General features: G+C 44.8%; 1 protein-coding gene across 1 annotated transcript; it reads left to right on the top strand.

Annotated features, from left to right (window-relative positions):
• Positions 1-207: 207 nt before the first annotated feature.
• Positions 208-15,170, top strand: NPHP1 (nephronophthisis 1 (juvenile); the record flags this gene model as incomplete). The annotated part of the gene is made up of 17 exons (XM_010073166.1): positions 208-368; positions 811-1,015; positions 1,363-1,464; positions 2,323-2,414; positions 2,816-2,858; positions 3,385-3,469; positions 4,098-4,192; positions 4,667-4,795; positions 5,930-6,004; positions 6,715-6,825; positions 8,437-8,519; positions 9,450-9,526; positions 9,984-10,080; positions 10,480-10,592; positions 12,855-12,928; positions 13,572-13,616; positions 14,892-15,170. Coding segments are annotated over 17 exons (1,866 nt in total), but the record flags the coding sequence as incomplete, so codon positions are not given.
• Positions 15,171-16,844: the final 1,674 nt, after the last annotated feature.

Genomic DNA, 16,844 nt, shown 5'->3' with positions numbered 1-16,844 from the left:
ACCCGGTACATGATAAAATGATTATCAACCCCATGCATTATCTTGCACGTGGAGAATGCAGATTCCGAATTCAACGTGAAATTTTATCTTGGCAGAGCAAAAGGGCAAGAAAGATGTCACTAAACAGGGAGTGACAGCAGCACAGGAAGGTGAAAGCTTGTAAGAAATGTCTGGAAAACTATAGGGGAACTATGATCCCTTGAGCAGATCTGTTGTGTTCTTCTTTCTCAGGCTGATGAGCCTGCGCCAGTGGGGAATTATGATCAGAGGAAAGAAGAAGAAGAAAAGCTATTGCTGAAACTCTCTCAGCAGCTGGAGCAACTCGTTCTTGTCTTGGATCAGGATAATGTGACCATGAACTGCGCAGCGTAAGCAGCTTAAACAAATAAATACAGTCTGCACTTGAATAGAATTGTGCCCGTGTGGTTGGAAAGGACCCTGGAAAGCTGTTCTCTCATCCCCTTTATTATCTTAACATCCAGTTAAAAAACAAGTACTGAAGAGTCAGCTCTTAGGGGGCTTGTTTTCTTTTCATGAACAACTCCCTGGAATTTTCTGTGGGTGCTGGTTAATGGCTGAAATACAAAGTGGCTGTTGTGAGGAGAGGATGCAACGTGGTCTGTACACTTAGGGAGGAAACGGCGTTGGGGTTTTGGAGCTTTCAGATCGGCACAGAGAGGAAAACACCGGAATGGAAATTCTGTATGTGGGTAATGGCCTTGCAGAGGAGCCCGTGTTGCAAGGCTTTACAGCCATTGCGAGAAGTTTTGTTAAAATAATAATTAAAAAAGTTTGATTTGTTTTGGGTAGGGATGAGGAACATCAGAAAGATCCTCAAGCAGAAGATGGAAACGCAGAAGAGGATGAGGGTGAAGACAAAGGAAGCACTGAGGAGGAAGACAGTGAAGAAACAGATGATGAAGATGAGGATAAATTGTTGGATGATCCAAATGTTAAAGAATGTATTGCAGTTGGCAACTTCAGTGCACAGGAGGAAGGGGATCTCACATTTACGGTAAATATGTCTCGAGAAGTTTTTTGATGTGTCAGTACTGCAGATCATTCTGTGTTAAGCAATATCGATAATTAAATCCTGTGCTTCTGGGATTCAGGCAGTTTCCTCCTTGCGGGATTAACGGAGAAATGCCTTTTCCCACTGTACATCTGGCTTGGTGGAATCCAGCGTCCGTTTGCCACCTTCGGTGGTGACGGGGTCTGTCACGGGAGTCTGTGATCTCTGTTGTGGGAAAATTAAGTTCTTGTGTTTGGTGGGTTTTTTTTTTTTTTTAATATAATTGTGCCCGGAAACATTCTGAAATATTTGGTTGTGTTTTGTCTCTGTCTCTCCTTCTAATGGCAAAGAAAGGTGAAGTCCTGCTGATACACGACAAGAGGGCGGATGGCTGGTGGGTAGCTGAGAACTCCAAAGGGGAGAGAGGCTTCGTTCCTCGAACCTATCTTGCGGTTAGTGTGCTGCAGCCTTCTTCTGTTCTAGTCTCCCCTCTGCTGGTTTGTATGTATTAACGATCATATCGCTGCATGAAATTGATGAGAACGCTTGTGTGGGGCCACACAGCGGTGCTTTGCCAGTTTTTTGGGAATAACACTGTGTTTGTGTGTGTGTAAGGAGATAGCCAGCAAAAGCAGTATTTCTGTGCCTGGGGAAGATGTGACCTGTAAGTGCAGGGAAGTTTTTTGAATAGGAAAGTCATAATCTCTGTCACTAAAGGTCAACTCTGAAGACCCCAAGCTGCTATGGACTATTTTGGGCTTTTCATAATTTATATGAGATGTGACTCCATGTAAATGTTGGAGTATTTTGTAATTTGACACAGAAGAACCTTTTCAAAAATAGATCTTAAAGTTTTGTAACTTCTGAGTTTTCATTTTTAGAGTGGCTCACACCTGTTAGTTTCTGTAGTTACGCACAGTTAGCCAGCGTACGATTGTGATGGATCTTTAAATGCGGGTACAGTTTGGATGGAGCGAGTTCTGCAAATCCAACCTTTACCCCTTGGAACAGAGCTTCTCACCATGTAACTAAAGAACGTGTTGAGTAGCTAACGTTTTGCTTTGTGAGGGTGATGTATTTCTCTCTTAAAGAATCCGCTTTGCAAATGCGTTCTCTTGCGTACTTGGAGGAATACTCCAATCCCTAGCTGTAACGGCAGAACTAAGGGCAGTGTTCTGCGGCTACAGTGCTCTGGAGTGACAGAAAACCTCTTCTGAACCATTAGCATGTGCTGTGCTTGGAGAAAGCATTTTTAAGAACCCAACTGTGAAGAAATCAAGCACTTTGCCTTTTTTGAATCTGAATTACAGGTGCATAATGAAGATGTTGACAGCCAGGGGGAAAGTGATGAACACGTAGAAGTGGTGGATGAAACAGCAGACGGAACTGAAATTAAAAAAAGGTAAATGGAGTGATGTGAAAGCAAATAACTAGAAAATTATGCTTCCTTCTTCTCCTTAAATCTTTTCCTAAAATGTGACTGCATTTTTCTTGTCAGTACAGCAGACACTTTTTTTTTTTTTCAGTTTGCAGACACGTTTTTCCTTGAGTGGGTTTGCTGGGGAGTTCTGCTTTGATTTGTTTTTGGCTTTCCCTGCCATAAACTCAAAGAATGACTGAGTCATGCATCGAGTTCTCATGAGACAGTCTGTCAGTTAGTGGCCAGAAATATGCCGTTATTGGTACCTCACATACATGTGGTTAGTAAGCTGTTGGTATTTGAAGACAAACCTGTATTTAGTGTTCAAATTTTTGTCCACACAAGGGTGATATTTTATAAAAAACACATTCTTTTCCTTCCAGAACAGATTCTCACTGGAGTGCTGTAAGAAGAGCTATCACCGAGGTGGGTGTATGTCTCACATAGTGACTTCATCTCCCATAATGTTCATTATTTTGTAGGCAAGGTTTGCCTTTGACCAAACACTCTCTCTCATAGTACAGACCGATGTTTTTAACTAACATCTCTATCTTGTTTTTGTAGCAAGAAATGCTACAGAAATGTTCTCTAATGCTTTAGAAATAGGCTGCAGGCCAGCCCGTGTGTCTGAATGAAGACAGAAATGAGATGTCGTCTGTTGTTTTGCCGCAGTAGTACTGCACCATTTCTTTCAAGGTTTTGATTTTGTTCTGTAACTGGCTGCTCTGCTGCTGCTTTGAACTGGAAGGGGGATTTAAAAAGACAGGAGCTTGGCTGGGGTGATACATGAAACGGAGTAAAATATTTGCTGGAGTTGGGCCAAACTAGCTTCAGATGAGAAGAGGGGACTGATGGCCCAGGACTCTGATATTGGTTGTGTGAGAGTTCTAAATGAGGATGGAATTAAGATGTTAAATAGCAGCAATACTGATATCTGTTTGTTTTCTAACAGAATGACACAGTAGAGGTATTGGCAAACATAGGAGCAGTTCCTGCAGGATTCCGCCCGTCCACGCTTTTCCAGCTCTTAGAAGAAGGTAAGGTTTTCTCGTAATAATTGTAGTGCAGGAGTCTCAAGTGTCTGGGGGGAGTTTCTTATCCTGGTTACTAGTCTATTGGACTAAAATCACTATTGCTTAATTATAATTGGTAATTTCTACAGGCTATACTTGACCTGTCGAATAATGTATAAAAGGCTTTTTGTTCTTCTTCAATTAAGTTTTAATTTATTTGTGTGAAATCCTGGCCACTTGGAGGCAATGACAAATTTCCTAATGATTTCAAAGGTTTTCCTCTTTGGAAGATGCTTCCTGTTGACGTTGCAGGAAATTATGATTTTTTTAGTCTCCTCTTTCTCTTGGAGATCTTTTGGAGTCTCTTTGCCAAGTATATTACACATTTCATATTTTCTTAGTCTTTTTGTTTAAAACTGTTTCAAGTCAATAGCTCTTTTTGTTAATTAAATTATTCAGCTTCTGGAATGAAATACTGTACCTACAGCTAGTAAAAATACCCTTTTTAAAGGGTGCTGGTAGAAGATACCTCCATAGTTTTGTCAAATGTTCAGATGCAACTTTAGCCACATTGCAATTTTGGGTGTCATTCATTTTGTGTCCACAAAGATCATACAAAAAGTAAGAATTTTAAAAATTACTCTTGTTGTAGGCAGTCAGTTTCGAGCAAGTTACTTTTTGCAGCCTGAACTTACTCCATCACAGTTGGCTTTCAAAGACTTGGTGTGGGACTCTGCAAAAAATACTGTGAGTATGCCTGGTAAGAAAGCTATTCTGCTTTTGGTTTGAGAGGAGTGACGGGATCTGTAGATGGGAATTGCTAGAAGTGTTTCAGACTGGTGGGTAAATATGGCTGTGAAATAGGTGACAGATTTCAATGTCAATCCAGAGTCCTCAGGCAGTAGATGTTATCACATCCTACTCTCTAATAGGTGAAAAATTGGTACAAATGGTCATGTTGGGTATCTTTTGAGAATCATGTTTCATCTTAAGTCTGTGGGTTCCTTCCCTGTCTGGGGTGAAGCATGGGTGACTAGTCTGAATTTTGAAACCATGAACTTCTGCTAGGCACTGTGATATCACCAGTTTCATTTGTCTTCTTTCATTTTGGCTAATGATTATATCTCGATTTGCACCATTTTTAGAATAGTTCTTTCTTCTTGGACTTTGATAGGACCTATCTGTTGCACTGAAATCCTTCTTCTGTTGCCTGTATTTCAGATCTATCCTAGACCAACTCGAGTATCGTTGATTGTAACTTTATGCAGCTGTAAAATGATTCCTCTCCCAGGAGTCAGCATACAGGTTCTCAGCAGACATGTCCGATTCTGTCTGTTTGACGGCAATCGGGTAAGTTGTTTGGCTATCAAAAAAAGTCTTGATGAGGTCTGGATCTTTCATGATCCAGCTCCTCCCGTTGTCCCACTTGGAGAGAGACACATACACACACAATCTGCCTCCCAAGCTGCTTGATTTACTGACCGATCAGTCCTGGCCTGTGGTGACACGCTGACAGGCGTGCCCTCGCTCTCTCCCTCGGAGTCACCGCAGATGCGTAGCCCCCCAGTGACCTGTGGTCTGGCTCGCTGATGGCACCTAGACGTCCACACACACAGGCACTGAGAATAGAGAGCCCATTCACCCAGAAAAACAGCTATAAATGGAGTTTAGTGGAAAAACAGGACGGACCGCACTGGTCAGGTGCCGGGCATGGCAGACACGCATACTCACCCCTCTGTTTTCCCACCCTTGTTACTCCCCAAAGCACTTTGATCCCTCCCTTTTGGCTCCTCCCCTGAATGTCCCACAGAAGGCCATTTGCAGTCCCAAAATGCTCTTCCCCTGCATGCCGCAGTGCCTCGCTTCCTGAAGCAGCAGCCGCTTTTGGTTTGTAAGGTGATGGATGATCGGAGAGCCGCTCCTTTCGACTCATCGCGATGGGTGTCACGCCCGGCCCCTGGGCCGCCCTGGGAGGGGCTGGGGCAAGAGCTCCATTTCTCCCAGTCTATAATTTTGGTCCCCCCACCTGCCATTGTGCCTCTTTGCTCCTTCATGTTTGTGGAGAAGAGCCTTTTCCGGGCCGATCTCTCTCCTGCGATGGGTCAGGGCCATATTCGGGTTCCCCCACCTGCCGTCCATCCTCTGTGCTCCTTTGTGTGTATTTGTGGAGCGGCTTTTTCTAACAGATCTAACGCTGACAATCCAGCCGTTTTCTTCCTGCTGCACTGAATGCTCTGGGGGCAAAGGGACTGTTACTGGTGTATGTGAAGCAGGGATGGTTGGAAAGTGCTCTGTGTCTCCAGAGAAAACTTCCTCTGTAGTCCTTCAAACTGAAACCCTCTGATAAAGTTGAGGAGCAAGTGTAACTTTTTCTTTGTGTGCGGAATGTTGTATGAATCTGGGATAACACTGCGTTTTCTTAAAGCTGCATAGCTCTCCAGAAAAACCAGTCTGAAGCTTTTTTCACCACTTAAAATATTTTAGGTGCTGAGTAACATTCACACCGTGAGAGCTACGTGGCAACCTAAAAATCCTCAAACGTGGAGCTTTTCTCCAAGGGTATGTATCTCGCTCAGGGAGTGACACAGTAACTATTTACGGCTTCTGGTTTAGTGACATGTATCACTTCAGGTATTTGTGTTGAAATAAAACGTACTGCAACCAAAGTGACCATGCAGGAAAGACAAGACGTGCTGAAGTGCATAATTCGAACTAAGCTAATTGTTTTAGCAAAAACACTTTGGAGAAAAGATTTGAGGGCGAGGAGAAGTAGCCGGAGGGATTGGTGATCCAGCTGGTGGCACTGGTTAACTTTGAATTGATACCAGGTGCACACTGCGGGGTGTTCCTGGAAAAGGGAGGAGACCGGCTGCTCTGCAAGTGAGCTGTTGCTTTGGTTTAATTAAAAAAAGAGCACATGCTATGTCCCGTGTTCCAGGTGCTGTGCAGGGCCACACTCGGTAGTGCTGTCATGTTTTACCCCAGTTGTTGCTGTGTTCTCGGAGGGAATCAAGTGCTTTCTGACATCTAAAGTCCTTTGATTCATCACACACAAAAAAGGTTCCTTGGTAGCATAGCTCTGTTTCTTGGCAAGATCAAGAATAAGGGGAACAAAGTTTCAACTGAAATTGGTTCTGTACTCATCAGTTTCTTTTATAAGCAATGGGATCTTGTGTGAATGAGTGATGTATTCCGTGGCCTCTAAAAATCAAGAGGTTTTTTTAATCGGTACCTTCACTTATTTTTTTCCCCCCCCCTCTCTGTATTAGGTAACCGGCATTTTACCCAGCTTGCTCGATGGTGACTGTTTTGTCAGGTCCAACTCTCTGTCTTCAGGCATCGGTATATTGTTTGAACTTGGCATCACGTATATTCGCAATGTGAGTGTGTGGAGTTGCAGTATAAAACTCTCCAAGCACGGGTTTATAAAATGAACCAGCTGTCCCATATTCCGGGTCCAGCTGCAGTATCCCAGCAGCAAACTGTGAGCTCCAAATGGAAACGCAGCTGAACTTTTCCTAGCTGACTGCAAGACTGTATTCCTTTTGCCTTCTGGGAGGGAGGAGAGAGATGTTGGGTTTGGGAACTTCTAGTTCTAGTTGATATTTAGAGAATAAAAGATGTGCTGATGAATAGACATGAATGAACCTTTACTTACCCTGAAATAATTTCTGGTAGTCTGACAAAGATTTTATACTATGTGATTGGAGAGGAGCAATTCTCTCTCCACTTCTGCATTGTTTTTTCTCTCTTTGTGATTTGTTTCAGACTATTGTGCTATATCCAAAAATGTGAACTGTTTAAATAGTGTGGATGCTGGTTTCTAGCTGTGATACACCCTCTCCATCTAGGATATGCTCTTGAAAGCACACCGAGTAGTGACACAATAGCTGGTACAGCCCGTAAGAACTACCATAAGGCACACAAGAAACACTGATATTTGGAGGATACCGTGGCTTTTCGGAACAGGTCACTGTTCTGAAATATCTCAGCCACTGTGTCTACAAGACTGGCTCGAGTCTTGCTGCCTCTTCCTGAACACTTAGTTTTCGTTACAGTCACAGTCTTCCTCAGGTGAACCCGGGCAATTGAGTAAATCACGGGAGAAAGATGCACAGTGGGGTGACCACCACGGGTAGCAAGCAGGATGTTAAATGGTGAGGAACAGAACTCTGCAAACAGGGACAGAGAAGTTGCAAAGGGGAGTGTTGCTGTGTTTTCTCTTCCCCTAACACCGGTGTGAGCTCGGGGCGCACGGGTGCGGTGCGGGTGGAGAGGTGCGGAGGAGAGGCAGGCTGTGTGCTGGTGAGGGATGGTTCACAGAGACCCGCTGGGGCGTCCTCGCCCTCCCCGTGCTAACCAGAGCAGCCAAGAGTGTGCAGAGTTCTCTGCTTCCGTTGACAGAGTAAGTTTAAATGAAAGCTGAAGCGCTTACCAATTCCTACCTGGTATTTGTGCTTTTGGGTCTGGAGACTGGCGGGCTGGCACACAGGATCCTCCCTTTCCCAGGCACGGTCTCTGGTGCTATGAGTAAAGCCTTCCCATGCGCGGGGCCACTGGCTTGGATCCTGTTGACCATGGAATCAGATGGGTAAAGCCTCTGGGTAAATTTTTTCCCCTCCTCCTTTCTGTCCTGCATTCTTTAGAGCATCAGTGCAGGTCTGGGGATTTTTACCTTTGTATCTGTGCATTTCTTCTTTTTCAGGAGCTTGATGTACTTAGGTTTCCCTTAAATGTGTATTTCTTGGCTTAATAAATCCTTGTCTCTTCCTTATGTTCATGGGCGATCGATTTCAGCGTAACTGTGTGTGCTGTTCCCTAAAACATCTTCCAACACCTGCAAATGCGACATAGTCAGGGTTTGCTTACCACAAGTCTGGGGCTTTCACCATTTTACATGATTATTTTAAATAATTGCTTGTGGTTCAGTTACTCATTCTGGTTTAGCTGCTAAGTTATTTAAATTTACCTTTTTTTTGTTTTTTTCCTAGTCCACAGGTGAAAGAGGAGAGCTAAGCTGTGGCTGGGCATTTCTGAAGCTTTTTACTTCTAATGGAATGCCTGTTCCTTCCAAGTAAGTTTTTTATGTTTTCCTTCTCTCTGTAATTACATATGTATGTATATACATGTATTTTAGACTAGGGGTAAAGTTTGTATTTCATACCCACACGCTGACAGGGGCAGGTGTAATCCAGAGGAATGCACAGGTTGTACTGGCTCTTATCCAGCACTCTACAATAAAATACAATAAAAACACAATACACAATACACAAAAAAATACAATACAATAAAATGTGTATGTTTCCATTTTATTAAACGTAGGAAAGCTTTCTGCTTTCATTGAGAAATGATTCATTGGAGAGCAGACTTACAATAGTTGATTTTTACCAAATACAGATAGATATATATGTGTATTCCGAATATATTTGGATTACAGGACCAAAAAATAAAATAAACCCACAGGAGACTTCTGCTGTTCTGTAAGCCTCTAACTCTCTTTTAAATCTGATTTTCTGTTCCATTAAGTTAAGCATGGTACCCAGAGAGGAAATCGCGTGCTTGCTTCAACAGTGACTTACTCTTGACAGAACTGGGATCATGTTATTCTTCAACATTTTCCATCTTCCATATCTTAGTAGCTGTGATACTTCAGCTGTGACTCCTCAAAAACTTTTTAGTGAAACAATTGCTGAATTTCGTAGAAGAAAAACATTGGAGTCATGTGGAAGAGAATCAGTGTCGCTAATTTATTTTAAAATAATTAACTATTTTCCTCATATAATTTAAATCTCAATACAAGTTTCAAATTTACCATTTTTTTTTGGTTACTTAGTAGTTAGGTGGAGCCTTTTCATATAAAATACTAGTCATAGCCTCAAGCATTGTGTGAGGTTTTTTTTTGAGATAGCGGGTTTCTTTTTTTTTTTTTTTCCAGAAAGTGGTGGTTCTGTTCTCACATCTCCTTACATCCTTTTGTTGTAACTCTGCTGCTCTTCTTTCACAGGATGTACGAGCTGCTGTTAAATGGTGGCACTCCCTATGAGCGAGGCGTCGAGGTTGACCCATCGCTATCAAGAAGAGGTATGGTTTCTCCTGAACATTATTTAAATGAAATGACACAACACCTGCTGTACCTATTGTACAACATGCAGCGCCAGGCAGGGCCCTCGTTAGCGTGCAGTGGCCACAGCCTGGCTTTGGTTTGTGTGTTCTCGTTCTGCACAAGAGAGAGCTGATTGTTAGGGCTGGTGGCATTCAGAGCCACCTGCCAGCACTCGTGTTTCTGTAATTTCCAGTGCTCCACCCATATTGTGAATCCACCATCCTGGAGAGAGGTAATAGCTTACGTTAGACCAAATGCTGAAATGTTGATGTGTTTTCAGATAATTCAGTTCCTCCTGGTTTTTAGACCACCCTTAAGCCATTACTGTTTTAGCAAAACATCTCTTGCCAAATTTAAATGTCTGTTCTTGTAATATAATTCTTAATGATCTTTCAACATGACAGCTTTCACATTGGGTATTTATTTCTTAAGCAGGCAGTGGTGTTTTTCATCAGTTGATATCACTCAAGAAGCAGCCAGTGCTTGTAGTGAAACTGAGGTCATTAAGTGTGCAGTCGAAAGACATCCTGAAGTAAGTATGCGTGTGTGCTGCCGTAAAGTGCGCAAGTATTGCAGACAGCCTAGAATGGTTCCCGAGAGCCAGCGTGCTCACTGGCTTCAGAAAAATCTGAGGGTCGTGTCCCCTGCATGTTGTACTTGATCTTTGCTTGACACCTAGAGCTGTTTGGTTGAAAACAACTACATAGTCTTTAAATTTAGATAATATTGAAAACCACAACACCAGGAGTCTGGCTGTTGCAGCTTGATCAATGTGCACCTTCCAGAGCTGTGACAGATTCATGGAGTTGCCACGTAGGAGAGTAACCATCCCCATGAAGCTGTCATTACTCTCAAATTTTGGTGAGCAGTGCTTCATAGCAGCAGTTTTGAATAAAAATCTCAACTGCACATTGTTTTATTTTCCCCCCAGTTTTCTCCCAGAAACGTTAATTGGCAGCATGTGCTCCATCCATCTCTTGATATTGTATCGGCAGATACTTGGTGATGCTCTCCTGAAGGACAGAATAAGCATGCAAAGCACAGGTAAGAACTGCTGCTGCGGAGAGGAGCTCAGTGGTGGAGAAACATCAGGTTCCTAAAAAAAAAAAATTTCTCCAGAGTCTGTAAGAGAAACCCGGGGGCTGTGGGAGCAACTCGCTGATCCAGGGTACTGGCAGGATTTTGTCCCTGGCACTGACCGACAGATCTCAACAAGGTCAGGAAGTCATGCTCCCTGGGCAGAGGATTTCAGTATTTTAGTGGCAGCCTGCGGGTGTTGTGGGGACAAACAGAAAGCTGTTGTCCCTTTGCTGTGGATGGCACTGCTCGGTGTGTTTGCACTTCCAACTGTTAATATTTCAGCTCGCACCTGGTGCCTTGCCCTGTCTGACATCGGCTCACATCGCAGAATGCAGAAACCATGAGATAGATTTATTTTCTGTGAACTATGAATAAAGTGTTTTCAGCGAAATTCTCATTAAAAAAAAAAGCCTATGTGGACAGGTAAAGGGTTCTTTGTAAATAAATAAATTTTAAAAAGCAAATGAAGGTAGAGGATTATTTCAAAGAGAAATGTTTCCTTTTCACCACCTGTGCAGTGAGAGATTAGTCATGCACACAGGTTTACGAATTCGTTTCTAGCATATGCGTGTTCTTGGAGTTAGAGAAGGGATTAGGCAGATGTTTTTGTCATTGAGGCTAAGTCATCCTCTTTATTTATTTTTTAAATTATTATTTACTTATTGGCTAATGAAGCAGGAAGAGGCAGAAGTGGAAGAGTTCTGGTTTTAGAACTCAGTATCTTGCTCTGATTTTACAACTCTTTTTCCTTCCCCATCTTTCCTTCAACAGAACTGTGATGGTTTATTGTCTTCTCCATTTTAAAATCAATTTGAAATATGGAAAAATTACATGACTTAACTAAGGTGAATTTATATTGGTAAAGGGATTTTCTTATGTTTCCCCCATCTCTCTGCAGACTGAATTATGTATCGTCTGTTCCTACGGCAAATCAATTTGCCCGTGCGCTTACTAACGTGTTTAACCATACTTAGGCGTCTGAAGTACAGGTTCGTCTTTCAAAGGTGCTCAGAACCTGACTCCCTTCCTGATTTTCTTGAACTTCAGTATGCATTCTGAGCATACTGATTTCAGTGTCTGAAAGTCAGACCCTTTCGTAAATTGATGCTTTGTTTAATAAACTTATCGCAGAGAAACTGAGATTGTTTAGTTTTTAAAGGGCAGCTGAGAAGCACTCTATGTACTTGATTTGATCTTTACGACATAGGACAGTAGATGAGGCTGATGACCTCTCCTGGAGTTAAATTGCATCCATTTGGATTCTGACTTCATTGGAAATGATTTAAAGGCTTTACTCTGGCATTTCAGAAGTTGTTCTTGTGGCCATTTTCTACTTTTTTCTGCCGTGACAAAAGCAGGTTTCTCTTATTTCAAGATCAACTATCACTTTAGGCAACTTAAAATGCCTGTTATATTTCCCAAAAGCAGTCAGTTCTGGCTTGCTTCTGTGAAATGTTTTGTCATTAGTTGTTTACTAAACTCTCCATCAGCTTCAACATGAAGAAACAACAGCATACATTAAATATTTAAAATCCCAAGAGAAATAAAACACTTCAACCAAAGTTCCTCTCTGTGTTACTTGTAGCACTCCTGTAATCTTATCCACAATCTCATTAACTAAACTACCGACAGGGCCGCTGCGCCCCTGGGGTTCAGGCTTTGCTGGGCTTTGTAACAAGAGCTGTGGATCCCGAGAGCCACAGAGGCAGGGATGCCCTGCCCCAGTTAGATACAGCCAGCCCGTTCGGCTCCAAGGGGAGATAACCCGAAAAGCACGCAGGAGAGCGATGGGCTTCGATGATGTGCCCCGTTTGGTAGATTTACTTGTTACCTGTTCTCAATTGCACACAACACGCCAGGCTAAGGCAGAAAGAAGGTGTGTTTATTGATAACAGCCAAATCCAGCAGCACAGTTTCAGGTGTTTATATAAAAGACAGGTGCAGAAAGGAGGAAAACACCTCCATCTGCCCCGAGGTTCAATCGGTAAGGTCTCCTGCTCGCTGGCATTCCCAATAAGCCAGCAATTGTTCCTCTCGCCGGTTAGCTGTCTCGACAGCTTGCTATGGTCAGAGAATGCCGTTGCTGGCTCTTCACCTTCCCTGCAGCTAGTTTTCCCTTTGAAATATTCTGAGGGGAGGGGATGTGCTGCATACCTTGATGTGTTCATCCCTTGAAAACCATCCTGTTCCTTCCTTAGCCTTGAACGTGTTTGTTTTCTGTTTCAGATTTAATCTGTAATCCTGTTTTAGCAACTTTCCCTCAGCTCCTGGATCAGACAGACTTGCTGGATGCACTTCGGGTACGTTATCTATGTAGTGTTCAGTCACATCCGATGGGTCAGGATTGCCAGAGCGTTTGCAAAATTTGAGCTTTCTTTATCCTGTGAAAAGATAATTGGAAAAGCCAAACAGCAGAAACGTTTTATAATTGTTTCAAGTCCGTGCAGATCTCGTGTGTCTTGTTGCCTTCAGAACAGCAAGAGAACGCTTGAGCAGGACAGCGCTCACCGTATTTACACTGCTGTCCCGCACAGGTGTCCTGCGACCAGACAACAGCAGCTGAGTCATTTCTGCACGAAGGACACAACTGTTAGACACTGTCAGCTTTGGGGTTAGGCTGTATTTCTCCGGGCTTGTACGGTGGAAAAAAAAAAAACCAACCTCGGTTGTGACCGATTTTTCTGAAAAGTGGATCCCCTTGATTTCACGTATATGGCTCTGGGAGTTTCAGATCTCCAAATCCTCGCATCTGTACAGTCGGGTGGAAGGGCTGTTTGCTTGAATCAACTAACCTGGCATGAGGGAGGAGTGGGGAGTGTGAGGGAAGTGGGACTGCGACGGGAGCTTCAACTGCTATGAGCCTGCAGGGAGAGATTTTTGCAGCTAAAAATGGAATTGGTTTAGATCTCCACAATCTCAGTCTGATCTTACATTTCATTTTAGAGCGCTTGGGCAGAGAGAGAAAGAACGTTGAAGAGATCGGAGAAGGTAATAAATTATAGGCTTTTCTTTGTTAGTGGGGGAGCTATTACAGGTTCGTACCCAAAGCGTGGCTCCCTTTCATGATGTGCTTCCCACACTCGACTGGTGAAATCTTTCCACCCGCACAGAAGGGGCTGTGCACGTCCACAAAGTGATCTTTCCTCCTCCAGCCCCCGAGCTACCGTCCTCCCACAGCCTGCCTGGAAAAAGGCCCCAGATTCCTCAAATCTCCCCACCTCAGACAGCTGTCATCGCCCATTTTGGTGTGCAGACAGCTGGAGGAGAACCGACCTGGCCATGGCACCAGGCTTCCCCTTAGCCTGTCCCACCTCCTGAGCTCGGGACAAAGCGAAGCTGGAGATAACCGAACGAGAGAGGCACTGCCTCCTGCTCCAAGAGGCTTCACTTCTTGGGAGCAGCAGCAGGATATTTCATTCACTGTGTGTGCTCCTGAGTGGGTACACAAGGAGATCTCCCCGTTTACGCAAACAAAACAAACGCTGTTGAGTCAGAATCGCTTTTTCAAGGCCGTTCAGCCAGAATGAAAGCTGATCTGCTCAAAGAATGAGTAACTCCTCGCTAGCCCAGAACCAGCCCGTTCTACCCGATTTGGCGTGTGCCGCTCCCACGGTAGGATTGCTGCCTGCTGGATTCTTACTCCTCCTTGCATGGTCGTACGACGCTTAGCTGCCAACTCTCCCGCTGAGCTGTGACTGTGCCATGCTGGTCCCGGTGATCATGGTTCTGCAGGACTCTCGGGGGGTCGGTGAGTTTCCAGGGAGGCAGCGCTCTGTGCGTGTCCCCGCGTGAAGGGGTTTTTCCAGCGTGTGCGTGGAAAACGAGGCACACAGATCTCAAAGCAGCCGGGTTCTTTCAGCATTTGATAATTGACCAGACTGATTCTTAAGTCTCTGGGTTTTGCAAACGGGGCTTTGCAGCCAGGGGAGGGCATAATTCTCGCCACACACACAGAGTGTCCTGGCAGAGCGTGAAATAACAGCGCCGACGGTGTGGCCCGACCTGCTCAGAGCCGCGTGCTGCGAGGAGCGTGGGCCTGCTGGGACTCTGTGCCTAGGGCAGAGTTTGTGTAGTGCAGCTCTTGGTGGCGAGTTTGAGGCTCATCCAAGCTTACAGTTGTTTGTTTAGGAAGGTCAGATCTCCTCCCGTTGTTATCCTCAGAACTGGGCTTGTTTTGTTTTTTTTTTTCTTTTCCCCTGCGTACACCACTTGGCAACACCGTGTTATTTGCATTGAAGTATTTCCAAATCCTCTTCTCTGCAGAGGGACGGAGAGTTTCTGAAGTCTCTATTTGTCCTGGTGTACCACGACTCTGTCTTCCCGCTCCTCCACTCCACGTTCCTCCCTGACTACAAGTGGGCTGAGGAAGCATCTGAAGCATCTCGCTGGAGGGCGATTGCGGACTTCTTGAAAAAGAGCCGAGAGAATGACGGTGCACTTCAGTACCTGCTGTCCTCAGAAAACACTCACAAAGCCTTCGATATCTCAGAGCTGGCTTACGATTTCTTAGGAGAAGTGAGGAAAAACGATTCTGGAGAATGAGTGGGTTACAGAAGAACACTTCAGGCGCTGTAAGAATGGGGTAACTATAAATTCTTACCAAAGAGAAACCGTGTCCTGTCTGACTTGTAATGAGTATTTTAACATGTTTAACATTTTGAGAGAGACCAAAATTATTTTATCGGTTTAACTAATAGAAATTACACTTTAAATTTTTGACTTTGCAGTGTCAGCCAAGGCTCTGGTTGTTGGTTGCTCCATGTACCTGTTGCAGCCACGTCAAGTGCTGTATTTTGCCCAAGCTGAGCAAATGCTGAGGCAGCACTTTTCTCCTCTCATGCAGCTTCCAATTAATTTCCAGTTTTGTTTTAATCAGGGTGAACAAGTGTCTCTTTATCCCCGTCCCCCAGTAGACTGGTAACAGGCACAGAAAATAGCAATGACCTTTAAGAATGCTGCTGAGCAAGGTCAGCCAGGTTAGGAAAAAAACCCATCTCCTGCCCGATCGGTGGAGTGCAGGTTGCTCTGCAGTGAGACTGTTTTTCTTTCCCACTCAGGAGAAGGTTGGGTTATTCCTAGGAATGTGCATGACCCACCTAGCACAAACAAAAGCTGGTGAGAATTCAGGGCATGCCGTGTTCCCCCCGTGCGCGGCAGCTCCCTCTGCGCTGACGTTCTAGGGCAGAGCTCCTCGGGGGGCCGGGCTGGGAAAGGCTTCTCTTCCCCGAGCAGTCTGGAACCACAGGCTCTGTGTGCTGCCCGCTCCCAGGGGGAAGTTAGTTATTAATCCGATTTCTGTGCTGGAGTGTCTGGATGCTTTCTGCATGGTGATGGTGCCACTGTGTCCGACGAGCCCCCGAGCCACGCGTGGATTTCAGTCCGAGCCAGGCACTAGTTCTGTCTGGGGGGAAATGTTTTAACACAAGATCTCTCCAAGACCAGGGCACACTGCACACAGCCTGAAGCAGCTCCCACTGGAGCCTTCAGAAAGGCTGCAATCCGATGTCTCAGGAGGGGCTCGGACATCACGGGTTTGCTCTTTGCTCTGAGTTGCACAAGAGCCTGGCACAGAAGCCACGTTCCTAGGGCATCACCTGGCTCTCCCAACAGAGATACGAGATCTTACACTAGGGCATCGTCCTCCTCCTGCTGCTGCTGCAGAGCACGGCCCGAGTTAGGGCAGAGTGACTCTGCTACGCCACGAGGCAGAGGGACCACCTTCAGCCCTTCAACCTGCCACTTATCATAGAATCAGTGAGGTTGGAAAGGACTAGGAAGTTACGGGTGAGGCAGAGTCTTCCGGAAGAAACAGCACGAGCTTGTCGAACCCAAGGCGCGTCAGCCAGGAGGTAGAAAGCAACGTTGTCCTGGCAGCTGTCCTTCAGCCCTTCCAGGGCACGGAGGAGCACACCGGCCAAGCCTCCTGCCTCGTACCAGTGTGTTGAGTTGTCTGTTAAAAATGTTTGGCTGCAGGTTTCCGAAGGCTGGACGTGCTCGGTGGGTGTGGGGAGTCTGATGTGAACACGGAGCAGAAACCTGAACAGCAAGGGGTGGAGGCAGCAACTGTGGAAGTAAAACTATTTCAGGCTTGAAAATGTGCCAAGGACAGAAAAAAAAAAAAAAAGAAAGATTGCAGGAAATGTTTCTGCCCTGGCATGGTGTAGGATTTTTTTTTTTTCCATTTCCCCTCTTGTTAAACACCGTGAACTGACCCTG

The sequence above is a fragment of the Pterocles gutturalis genome, unplaced genomic scaffold (assembly GCF_000699245.1).
Source record: "Pterocles gutturalis isolate BGI_N339 unplaced genomic scaffold, ASM69924v1 scaffold5482, whole genome shotgun sequence".
Taxonomy (NCBI): Eukaryota; Metazoa; Chordata; class Aves; order Pterocliformes; family Pteroclidae; genus Pterocles; species Pterocles gutturalis.
The sequence above is the reverse complement of the archived record's forward strand: the minus strand, read 5'-3'. Positions and strand labels throughout refer to the sequence as shown.